The sequence below is a fragment of the Sander vitreus genome, chromosome 7, assembly GCF_031162955.1.
Source record: "Sander vitreus isolate 19-12246 chromosome 7, sanVit1, whole genome shotgun sequence".
NCBI classification, from domain to species: domain Eukaryota; kingdom Metazoa; phylum Chordata; class Actinopteri; order Perciformes; family Percidae; genus Sander; species Sander vitreus.
The window spans coordinates 17,676,749-17,690,024 of record NC_135861.1 but is presented as its reverse complement, the minus strand read 5'-3'; the positions used below and the strand labels follow the sequence as shown (position 1 = coordinate 17,690,024).

The window sequence follows — 13,276 nt, the reverse complement described above, 5'->3', positions numbered from 1 at the left end:
GCAGGCTGTGTGGGTGCTCCTGCTTTAGTCATCGGGAGCTCGACCGCCTCCGTATTGCAGCTCCATAAAACGAGAAACACCGCCCGTGTGAACTGTCCGGGGATAGAAAGGGAACCGTACAACCTGAGCGATATATTATAACCTCTTTGGATATATTGTATCAATACTCAGTCAGACGAATAACCCGGACGGTTCCTTGTTTGAACATATTTGTTTGATCAAATCAATCGTCGATCATGGTTGGAAAGAGGTTATCTAAATGCTGCCAAATTGGAGTCGAATTCTTTGAGTTTCTAAAGGAGAGTGATCGAGCATCCATCACAGACAGATTGGAACTAAGAGACATTTACAACAATGAGTTCAGGAGCAGGTGCGTTGTTCTACATTATTGGGATATTATAAGAGATTTGTGTGTAAGTTTGAGAGCTTTTATGTTTCCGGAATTAAATGTTATTGTATTTTTTTTTATTTTAGAAATCCAGGAACCAAAGATCCAAACTTCGGTTCAGTCCTTCATTCCTTGAAGGTGTGCAACAAAATAACTAGAAGAAGAGACACAATTCGCTTCAACTCCACGGTATGCACTTCCGCATTACATTTTAGGCACCTATAAGCCTATCATTTCAAATTTACAATATTTTTTATTTACAGCTTTTGAAATGATAATGGAGAGTCAGTGTGCAGTCTTTAGCTGTCATTAGCTGTTTAATCGACATCAGTGTCACTTTAATGGCACACTGTATTTTACCCTTGATGGCATACTTTTTCACAACAATTAGGTCTACAGTTATTAATAATAGCCCAATTATATTTTTTATCACTTTGTTTAAAGTCAATTTACTTTAGCAATAGCAGTTTTCTAGCTGTGGTTTTATTTTGTATTATCCGGCTCATGCTTTGGTTTTGGTTTAAGTTGGTGGCACAATGTGAAATACAGTATGCAGTATTATAATAGAATTTACAACCACTTAATTATATTACTAAGAGTGTAATTGGTCTAAATGATGGGTCAAAGTCAATCACACATCTGAGCACTCTAAATAGTAGGTCACGTGCAACAGTGATGTCACTTTGGTATAAACACAAATCTATCTTTTTCAAATCTTGGTTCTAAAACAACATTATTCTAGTGGATCCGTTATTTATTTAATATTTAATTATTATTTAATGTATGTTCAATGTAATTGAAATATTTGAAGCCAAGTTTTCAGGGGCTTTAATGTTTGAAACTGACATCATCAATGTGTAAATAAAGCAAGGGTTTTGCCTCATAGGCCCCGATGACAAAATCACTGTTTGTGTTACAGCAGGGCGGTGTCATTTTCTTAGAAACAGAACTTCCAGTCTAAGAAAAAGCCCTTTTGAATGTCTTGAGACAGAAAGAAAAGAACGTTTGCTGTCACATTTATTTGCATTTATATATATTATATTTATATGGTGATTAGGTGCCTAAGGGTACAGGTGAGGATACCATTATGTCTGCTACTAAAATGGAGGACGCTCAGTTTTCCATCCGAAGACAAAATTGACATGAAGTGATCCTCTGCACAGGTAACAGCTCTTTTTATGGACCAGTGGCACTCACCAAGGAGCCGTGGGCCAGAACCAGTCCAGAGTGCAGCAGCCGGTCCCGGGACAGTTCAGACCTTCACCTCAGGAGATCAGGCAGAGACGGGAGTCCGCGCCCGGAGGAAACTGGCCAGTCTCCTGATGAACAGACTGAAGACAGACAAGTAACAGGCCCAAATAATGAGTCATGACACTCCTCTTTTGATAATCACACCCCCAAGAGGCTTTTCTGTGAGCGTTTTTGTTTTTACTTCTGCTTTTCATCACTAGAGTGCTGAAAGAGCAGTTTATCTGTACTGTTTTTTATTTATTTTTTGACATCCTCTACTATTTCTTTCTACAGCGCAATCCTCTCAAATCAAACATGTTCAATGATTTTTGTAGGCAATTCAATACAAGAGAAAACTGAAGTGTGTTTTTGCTTTATAAAAGTTAAGCAAAACATATTTAAAAAGTCTCAATCAACAAACAAATGGTCCTCTTTGAAATCCAGACCCACAACAACAGGCTTAATGTACTCATGTGGCGTGTAGCAAAAGCCGATGGGAGATGAAAATAGCATGGGTAGGGTTGTAAGCATAAACCGCAGGAGATAGGATGGTAGCAAGCTAATAACAGCAGTCCACAAAGTTGTCAATTATACAGCTTTTTGTCAAACGCTTTTCTTTCATCAACTTCTGTCACTGGCCCTGCATTCACCTTCTCTTCTGCCTTTATTAAGTCTCCTTGCAGCTTTAAAACAAAAATACACCTGAAAGAAAGAGTACATTTGAAATTAGGCTCTGTGAAGCAGCACACCACTCCTCTGCCTTTTAATACGATGTATCATCAGCTGCTCTTTTTGCCCCCACAGGGCTCAGTTCATCGCTGACAAACATGGCATCCGCATTGACTCCAAACATCAGTTTGAGAACGGGAAACTTTGCTTGCGCGTTGAAGACACATGTGAGGTATTAATGTTATGAAACGTTCTCATGATGGTCTCATAATAATCATCTGCTGAAAACACATAAAGCCATTGTTGGTCGTGGTGATACTTCAAAGCTCTACTATATATATATATCTGTTTTGTTTTTGTTTGTTTTTTAAACAGTGCGTAGTAAATCTGAATGTGGAAAACACTGGAAAAGAACCTGTGTATTTCACCTACTACACCCCACTGCACTGGCTGAGGGACATTATTCTGAAGGATGAGTACAACGTGACCAAGAAAAACCCTCTGTGTCTACAGCCAGGTAATGCAGACATCACAAACAAGTATACTTTCATTTTAATTTATGATGCCATATTTTGCACCACTGAGAGAAAATGTATGCACACGACATACCACTAGGACTACACTAAATATTACCTGTTTTGTTCTACGCTCAGGTGACAGCTATGAAATCCAGGTTCACATCCGCTGCAGTTTGGTTGGTTTCTATCCAGCTACACTGGCCTTTGAATTCAAACCAGACCTGCAGCCCTCCTCCGCTGCGTTCCACATTGTGCGCTTCATTGAGGCTCAGTGTATAACTGCCTTGGGATTGGAGCTGGCACCTATAGCGCCCTACAAACCCCGCTCCCTCCCTGCCTGGACCCCTGACACTAATTTCACGATTGTGGATGGACAACAACCTGAAGGGTATCAGTGTTTACTCAACACACTGTTAAATATACAGCAAATGTAAAATTGAAATGATGTATCATTGTGATGTGACATGATGTATGTCTCCAACCTTAACCATATTGTCCCCTCTTACCAGGCTGTCAATAATGCAGCTACAAAATGTGATTGAGCTAAAACAGTATCGAGTACCAGCATACATGAACCAGCTCATCCAGTCACTGAAGCAGTCTACTTACTTCTGCGATAGAAGGTAAATTCTGTATAATTTTTATATAATTTCATTTCCAGCTATAGGTAAATATTTAAAGGATAACGGCTTCCACCAAAATGGCGAATCTTGCAATTCAATATCCATTCATCGGGATTATCGCTTTATGAAACATATTATTATGTTAAGACACTGGTTAGGGAAATATCGTGGTCTTTGCATTGACTTGAATACGAGACACAACTTGATTATTAACATTCAATCAAAAACACGCTCTTTCTCTAACCAAAGACACAACACCATCAACCCAATCACACTGCAAACACTGGGCCTCACAGCCCTCATCTGTCATCGGACTAAGGACTTTCTCACCAACAGACCCCAGCACGTCAGGTTTGGCCAACTCTACTTCTCCACCATCACTCTCAGCGCCCCAAGGCCCAGTCCTCTACTCTCTGTTCACACATGACTGCACCCATCCCTTAATTCCAACATTCTCATTACATTTGTAGATGACACAACCATAGTGGGACTAATAACTGACAAAAATGAGAGGTCCGGACATTGACAACCTGGTTGCAAGGACAATGACCTTATCATCAACACAAAAATAAATCATTATTGACTTCAGGAAAAGCAACAACAACAAAAAACACCCCACAATGGTCTTTGCATAAATAAAGCGAAGGTGGAGAGGGTCACAAGCTTCAAGTTCCTGGGAGTCTACAACACGTCGGACCTGACCTGGAGCCTGAACACCACCTGCATCATCAAGAGAGCCCAGCAGAGAGACGGTTCTTCCTGAGGACCCTGAGATGCAACAGGCTTCCCCAGACACCGCTGATTAGTTTCTACCACTGCACAATTGAAAGCATTTTACCATACTGCTGTACTGTGTGGTATACTAGCTGCACTGCTGCGGACAAAAAAGACCTGCAGAGGGTTGTGAAGACAACTAACAGGATGAGGAAGTCTCCTCACAAGCAACCCCTCACCCCAGAAACCCCTTCTTCACCACCCTCCCCTCAGGCAGACTGAGAACCTCAGGAGCACAGCTATGGAACAGCTTTTTTCCCCAGAGCTGTAGACAGGCTGCAGAAACCAACAACCATCAACAGCACCATCCAGCGCCCCCCACATACACACATGCACGGGCACACACACACACACACACACACACACACACACACACACACACACACACACAAACTTACGCAGATAAAACCCCAGGCCTAATGCAATGATGGACTGCATTAATGACAATAACTTTTGCATTCACTGCTCCCTATATTTCTATTATTATATTTAAGTATTTATTTATATCATCATACTAGAGTATTTATGGTATAGGTAATGTGTATGTGGTCATGAATGAGGTGTGTGGGTGTGAGCATATATTTTATATTGTATTTTAATGCTGCAAATTGGATTGCAGCTAAGTTTTGTTGTGTAAGGCAATGACAATAAAGATCTATCTATTTATCTAAAGTGGTTTTGTTGCTGAAACCCAACCATAGATTCAGGATGTGAACCCTGGTCTTCGGTGTCACAGTCCTGTGCTGTGTATGTCCACTATCCCCCTGATCATAGATATAACACAACAACCATTATATATATATATATATATATATATATATATATATATACATATATATATATATATATATATATATATATATATATACATATACATATACATGGCCATACAATTAGTTTCTTTTCCTTTGGTCTGTTTAGAAGGGCTTTGCTGGAAAGTCCCCTGAGCTGGGAGAACTACTCCGAGAGGTTTCAGCTGCTGCTGTATCTGGAGGAGCTTCAGATGGAGGTCGACATCAAGAGATACAACATCCCCAACAGTGAAAAAGAACACGCCGTCATGGTCAGAGATCGGAACAACAAGAAACTTCTCGTTCTGGAGGTTAATATGTGCTCGCTGATTCACTTACAGTGCTTACATAATCACTAATTCCTTCACTTGTTAAAACAGATAAAACAGACAAGTACATATAATAATAATAATAAATATACATTACAGCAAAGTAGTTTTAGCCATATAAAGCAAGCATTAGTAATGTGACATGGTTGTGTAGGTTTAATTTTAAAAGACACCTTTATTTATATATATATATATATATATAGTGTGCAAAAAAATCGATTTTTTTTATTTTTTATTGTATGTCTACTGCAATTACATGATAGATAGATACTTTATTGATCCCTAAGGGGAAATATAAGGTCCCAGTACCTTACAGACATCACACACAACATACACATACATCATAACAGGATGTTAAAATAACAAATAACAAACAAATCCACATGAATAATATGGGAAATAAAAGATACTAAATAAACAAAATAAAAAATCTACATGAATGTACTAAGGGATTTCTAATATATATAGAATCGTTTTTGAATCGAAAATCGATATTGAATCAAATCGTGAGCCTAAAAAGCGGCATCGAATCGAATTGTGACATTTTCTGAATCATACACCCCTAATATATATACATACATATACTGGCTCTGGTCTCCTTCAGTGTTTGTGCAGTTAACTGGCAAAAGTGTAATCACCATAGAAATAATGGATCCATTTTATTTCTATGGTAATCACACATTCCTGAGACCAGGTTGTTATATGCATTATAATTAGAAAACAATACAATAAAAAGACAAATGATATCTTGCATTAATCTGCATATTGATGTCTTTTCTTGTTCTCATTCACCTGCCAGGTACCTGGTGTGTCTGAGAACCGCCCGTCCGTACTACGAGGAGATTCACTGCTGGCCTACCCTGCAGGAGAAAAAGGGGAGAAGTACCGCGGCTACGTCCACAGTGTGCAGCTGGACAGTGTCAAACTCGGCTTCAGCTCAAAGTAAGATCAAGACATTACTGTAAAATACATACAATAAGTGAAAATATTGATTTACTTTACTCATATTTAAGTTGTTATTCACGCAGTTTTTGGATCTGTGTTTACAGATTGCTGGATCGCTTTGTAGATTACATGAAGTTCAATGTTGAGTTTACTGTCAACCGCCTGACTGTGCGCGTTCAGCACAGAGCAGCAGAGCTGGCATCTACATTCAGACTGGGAGAGGTGTTGTTCCCTGCTGCACCTGCACACTCCTCTCAGCAACCTGAGCTTCCTCAACTCAGGTTAGGCATGCTAGCATTTGGACTGTTTTTATCTTGTACAATGTGTTAGCTGGCTATTTTACAGCACCAATGTCTGTACTTTCCCTCCCTCTACATACTGTATGAATGAAAAGGACTGATCTGCACATATGATCACACTAGAAACTACTCAAAATCCATGCCAGTATAGAAGAAATGACGTAAATGTGTCCAACTGACCCTCGTGCACATTCACCTTAATGCACATGGAAGAAGCTTTAAAAGATAGACAGTGTTATACTAACAGTACTGGCCCAAAATCAGGTACTTGTGTTACCTGGTGAGAGTATGTGATCCACTGTGCATTTAAACATGGCGGTTTACTCTCGCTGTTACTCAGCTCTGACGTCATACCTCTGTTCCGCTATCTTCCTGTCAACAGGCTGTTTGATTCAAAGCTGGAGAACAACCCAGAGCAGTTGCAGGCCGTACAACACATTGTAGCTGGCTCATCCAAACCTGCCCCTTACCTGGTGTTTGGCCCACCTGGAACAGGTACAGCAAGTACCAGCATATTACTTTTTCTTGGTCTTCAATAGAGCTGCACTGTTTAAGCGTCTAGGTTTGATCTGTTATCTTCCAAGCTGCCCACAAAACCATAAATTCAATGCACTTGACTTCATTTTGATGGTTCTTTGTCTGTTGAGGCAAAACTGTGACTCTGGTGGAGGCGATCAAGCAGATAGAGAAGACCCAGGCCTCCTGCCACATCCTGGCCTGTGCTCCCTCCAACAGCGCTGCTGATCTGCTCTGCAACAAGATTCTGGAACACGTGGACGAGCATAAAGTGTTTCGCATGTACGCCACCAGCCGAGACCCAGAATGTGTCCCTGAAAAACTAAAGGTCAGTGCTGGTGCATTCGATGCATGATGTATGTTTTTTGATGTGAGGCATTTCTTTTATACAGAAAGTAACTGACATTCATTCGCACTCTCATTCAATTAGTCACAGTTAGATCATCTACCCTCTATAGTGGACTTTATGATGCATCTCTCATATATCTCTCTGTGTCCGAGTTTTTTCAACTGACTGCTGCTCTCCCCTACTGCCGCGGCTCTTTTTGTTTTGTTGCGATGTTGATGTTGTCTTTCTGGAGCATTTATTCAGAGACCAACGGAAACCTACACTGTACCTTTACTACCACTTAACAAATAAACTGCTGATGTATTCTCTGCTCTGATAGCCGACAGCTGTCTGCTCTGAGCGCATTCACCGTCACTTACTCTCTCATGTAGCCTACACACTAAGCACCGAGCTATTCGAGCTATAAAGGAGCTTCCCCGGTCTTGTAACACAAGGAGAGCCTGCCAGAGCTTCTTGTATTTGGTCCGAAAGTCCGAACCATCCAAAAAACGCTTTCACACTATAAACGAACCGAACCATGGTTCAGTTTGGTCCGGACCGAGACCACCTCTTTTTATCGGACCAAAATTTGGTCTTTTGATCCGGACCGTGGTCCGGGGGAGGTTTCACACCTGTAATTTTGGTTCGGATCAAACTGAAAAGTCCGAAAGTCCGGACCAAATGAGGTATGTGTGAAAACGCCCTAAGTCTTTTTCTAGCCTCCAGGTTTGTGTACATGGACATTGTGGTATTTTTACAGGCATGCTCTAACCTGGTAGGGGACTGCTACCTATTTCCTGCTAAAGAGAGGCTGATGGAGTATAGGATCATGGTCACCACCCTGTTAACCGCTGGAAGGTAGTGAATGACTGACCTTTGCTCACCTGCATGACACCATAAAAAAGTTGCATTTCACTGTTGCATATTTCAGTATTTCTCATCCTGTTTATATTCTCTGCCATCCAAAATACTAACAGTCAACTTGTTCTAGTCTACTGTTCTGTGGGAGAAAGTTTTCCACCATGCATGTACTCTCTGATCTCTGCAGGTTCGTCTCAGGAAACATTCCTGATGGTCATTTCACTCACGTTTTTGTGGACGAGGCAGGACACGCTGTGGAGACCGAATGTTTAGTCCCATTGGCGGGTAAAGATAAACAAACAGCAGTGTGGTTTGTGTAATTGTATTGAACTTGTTTTATGTGTTGGTTGATTTTTGTTATCCGTGGGACAAAGGGCTGCTCGATGCAGAGTCTGGTCAGGTTGTTCTGGCTGGAGACCCCAAGCAGCTCGGACCCATTCTCAGATCCCCTTTTGCGCTGAAATATGGCATGGGTAAGTACAGACACACTCACATATACACTGTCCTGTTTATAACACTGTATATTAGATAAATGAGGATACCTAGTTCTGGAGTTAAAAGGCTCTGCTGTCTGCAGGAGTGTCCCTCTTGGAGCGCATGATGAATGATTTTGCTCTGTATCAGAAGGACGAGGGTGTGTTTAACAATCGCTTTGTCACCAAACTGCTGCGCAACTACAGGTGTGGTACTAGAGATGGTTATAGGTCACTCTTTACAGAAATCATGTGTTTGATTTTGATTGATTTGATTTTGTTTATCCTTTTCAGGTCCCATCCTGCCATTCTGAAGGTTCCCAACGAGCTCTTCTATGACGAAGAGCTGCAGTGTTGTGCAGATGAAATGTTACGCAACTCCTATTGCAGATGGGAATACCTTAAGAAGGAGGTAATGCTTCTTCTTTTAGCACACACTAATACTGTACAGTGCATGTGCAAATTGATTAAGCATTCAAAACAATACAATACAATATGTCTTCAACTCAAGACTTAATTGTATCTTTGTCATTTAATATATAATGGAGCCATTTCATTCTCATTCTAGATCTGAAACAATGAGTTTTGTTTTGATTTATTAGTTGATCGACAGAAAATTAATTTCCAGCTATTTTGATAATCGTTTGATTGTTTAAGTAAAACATTTTTTTTTAGCAAAATGCAGAATATTTGCTGGTTCCTGCATCTCCACATTAAGAATTTGAGGATTTTCTTTGTATTATGTCAATTTAAGTTGAATTTGGAACAGTTAGTTGTGGGGTGAAAAAGCAATCTGAAGATGACAACTTGGGTTCTAAGAAATTATGTTGGGCAGTTTCCTATTTCCTAGTCTATGCCGTAGACTAAACAATCAAAATTAAAGAGAAAATAATTGGCAGACTAAGAGATAAAGAAAATATTTGTTCTAACTTCGAACTAATACTCACTTTCAGGAGCGGTTTTCACCTCTTTGATGAAGGATTTTCATTGAAGGACAATGCATTTAACATCTTGATTTTAATGATTTTAATCAGCTCAGTATTAAAAGTTTTCAAAACATTTTCTTAAGAATGTATATAATAAAATATATCTCACATACCTCTCAGAACTTCCCGGTGATCTTCAAAGGTGTGACCGGTGTAGACGAGCGCGAGGCCAGCAGTCCGTCATTCTTTAACATAGCAGAGGTGGAGGTGCTGATGGACTACGTGAAGAAACTGCTGCAGACACATGGCAAGAGAGGCCTGGCTACCATCTCACCCAGAGACATAGGCATCATCGCTCCCTACAGGAAACAGGTCCAAATGAATTCAACACACAGAATACAACAATGAAGCTTCTTTATGTCGCAGATTACTTTAGGCCAAGTACAAATGAACAAACGTTGAAGTGGAAAGTCGTAATTAGATTAAAAGCTGAAGCGTTTTTTTTTCTCTGTGTCACATAGGTGCAGAAAATCCGTAAGGCCCTCGAAAAAGTTGGGAAAGACTTTAAATTTAAGGACATAAGCACCCTAAAGGTAACAAAATAATTCACTTACAGTAAGTAAGAAGCAGTGTCTAAAGTGTATTAGAGCTTAGATCGGGCCCGAAAAATCAAGCCCGACCCAACCCGAGCCCGTGCACGTTGCGTCCGAGACCGGCCCGGCCCGACCCGACACATTAACTGGAATTATGAGCCCGAGCCTGATTTCAACCAGACACTTTTTAAATACGTGGGCCGTTATAACTGACGTTCTCAACTACAATTCAGAGTTGTTTGAACTCAACGCATTTCTCTGTGAGGGCTTGCTTCGCCCTCATGCTTGGAGAAGTAACAAAAGAGGACGTTGAAGGCTAACTATCATCTTTTCTGCCAAGGCGAGCCTGCTCCATGTGTCTGTTCATCATCCAAGTCCCCGTTTTATTTGCTGTCATAGGCGAGCAGCGTGCCGCACTTAGCCTAATGCACTCGACAAAGCCGACACATATGTTGTCACTGCCCACGACTTGTTTAAAATGGTTCCATACCTCCGACTTTCCTCCAAACTTGCTCAAAGGTAATTCTCCTGTTTTTCTTTTGTTCTTTACATCCTCAAGCTCAATGTTAGCTGCAAGCTTAAGCTACACCATACAGCCCAGCAGCTCCGGTGTGATGTGTGTGAGAGGAGGAGACTCCGCGCATGACACGTGTTGCATTTTGTAACTGTAGTCCAACTTGTGTAACTTTTTGGACACTTTTGTTACTTTGGCCTAAATATAGCCTATATAGATAATATTTCTGATTATGGCATAGCTTTATCCCCACTCAATTAGGCTAATAAAGTAATGATTAAAAAAAACACAAATGCTTGATCAAGGGCCCGGCCTGGCCCGGCCCGAGGATAGTGGTGGAAAATAACGACCGAGCTTGGGCAGAGAATCTAAACTCTAAAGTGTATGTATGTATACGAATGTGTGTGTGTGTGTGTGTGTGTGTGTGTGTGTGTGTGTCAGGTTGGTTCGGTGGAGGAGTTCCAGGGTCAGGAGAGGAGAGTGATCATGGTGTCTACAGTTCGGAGCAGCCCCAATTACGTAGAGATAGACAAACAGTTCAACCTTGGCTTTGTCAAGAACGAGAAGGTACACAACACATGCACATGCACATACACTATGTATATACACACTAAACATGATTCTGACACGCTCTTTTCTTGTCCAGAGATTCAATGTGGCTGTGACTCGAGCTAAAGCCCTGCTGATCGTGGTGGGAAACCCCAGGGTGCTGAACACAGATCCTACCTGGGCCCGGTATGTGTCATATGGCTGCTTCAGATTACTGCTGTCAGCATACATATATTAACATTTACATTGAAATTCAAGAGATCAGTCCCTGATAACATTATTCTCTCCCTCCCTGCTTATCTACAGGTTCATCCAGTACTGCCGGGATGAAGGAGGCTACGATGGTTATGAGCATGTAGAGGAGGACGAGGATGTGGTGGAGAGACTCTCTCTCCTCTACATCAACATTAATGTTCAAGGTGACAGATGCGTATTTTTATTTTCATCAGTATCCCCATCAAAATGATTTATTTATGTTAAAATTGTCCACCTTGTTTTCTTTCTGTGAATCTTTTCATGCCAGTGGAGACTGCAGAGAGCGCCGTTCAGCAGCACCTGGACCCCGAGTGGAGGAGCGACCTGTGAGGGAAAGGAGACCATAATCTTCCACCCAGATACATTTTTGCACCGAGGTTTTAAGACAAGGTTTCTAAATTGGTATTTAAATTCTCATAAAAAAGGGCTTAATGGCACCTTTCCAAAATATGTTGTTAATGTGATGTTATTGTCTTTTTAATGTGAGCTATATAAACTTGACCAAAGACCACAAAGCACAGCGAGCTGTTTCATGGCAGTTTCTCTCCGGCTACCTCAGTGGGCTGCACTTACGCCACTTGGCTTCAAACAGCTGCAAACGCTCCTTGTACCTAGTTAAAATCACAGCAAATGATTTGGAGACTTGATTCTTCCATTTTAAGCACACAAGACCATCAGCAATAAGATTGGCCATCTCTATATAGTTATTCTTAATGCCTGTCCGATTCCCTGCATAATCAGATGAAACGATTTACAGCATGCACTTTCACTTTCCCAGGCAAAGTTTCGCAGTGAGTAGTACGTTAGCCAGTTAAAAGGAAGCAGGAGGAAAAACTTTTTTTGAAGTTATATTTTGTGGCTGATACTCGGGCAAAAACACAAGTCAGCCACAGTCAGTCATTTAACAGATGGAGAGTATTAAGGTATTTCAAAGGATTCAAAACCGATCCTGAATTGGCCCTCCTCCTTTTGTATGTAATATGTCTATATTATTTATGAAATATATACATTGGGAGACGTGATTTTACATCCCACAAATAAATACATTACCAAATTGCTATGCTTCGTGCAAACAGCCATTGAAAAAAGAAAAATAGTATAAAAATATGTTGCGTCTTTCTTTCACTCGCTTCCTAAAGGAATGCCCGCGCTAGCCAGAGCAAGATGATGCGGTGGTGCTCATGGAGACACTACCACTTTTGTCCAGGTGTTTCCAAAATAATTTCACCAACCAAAACTGTCTCAGGGTTATTTCATTGAATCGCTGCTCTTTTAGACTCATGAAGTTATATGTGTCGTAGGCCTGTAACAGTTATTACATAATTGTCAAATGGTCTACATAATCACGGTGTCTTTAACTGCAATTAATTGCTAACATTAGCTAAGGTCTTAAGGCGTATGACTGGTTTAGATATGCCAAAAGATGTATCCTGGAATTCATTCAAAACTGTGTTTAAAAAAGTAATATATATATTTTTTTAATTTGACTGAGACAATTATATTGTTAATCGCAATTATTTCTGAGACAATTAATTGTACAGCAAAATGTGGAATTGTTACAGCTCTACGTTTGTACTGGTTGTCCAGCTTATACTCATGTATCCACCATTACACAATGCAGGGTTTTAAATGATTAACCAATTTAAAAATGTTTGCCTATTTTTATGTTTTGCATTTTCTGAAAAATAAAAGCTA

The 13,276-nt window shown here is 40.5% G+C and overlaps 1 protein-coding gene across 1 annotated transcript; it reads left to right on the top strand.

Annotated features, from left to right (window-relative positions):
- Positions 1-63: 63 nt before the first annotated feature.
- Positions 64-12,808, top strand: LOC144520929 (putative helicase mov-10-B.2). Its single transcript, XM_078255056.1, has 23 exons — positions 64-370; positions 475-577; positions 1,552-1,733; positions 2,423-2,519; positions 2,663-2,804; positions 2,941-3,193; positions 3,315-3,428; positions 5,124-5,304; positions 6,122-6,264; positions 6,372-6,548; positions 6,949-7,061; positions 7,214-7,410; positions 8,171-8,268; positions 8,459-8,556; positions 8,646-8,744; positions 8,849-8,951; positions 9,039-9,156; positions 9,851-10,042; positions 10,192-10,263; positions 11,219-11,344; positions 11,424-11,512; positions 11,633-11,745; positions 11,850-12,808. The coding sequence occupies exons 1-23, from the start codon at positions 237-239 to the stop codon at positions 11,909-11,911; spliced, it is 3,006 nt and encodes a 1,001-aa protein (XP_078111182.1). The 5' UTR covers positions 64-236; the 3' UTR covers positions 11,912-12,808.
- The last annotated feature ends 468 nt before the right edge of the window (positions 12,809-13,276 follow it).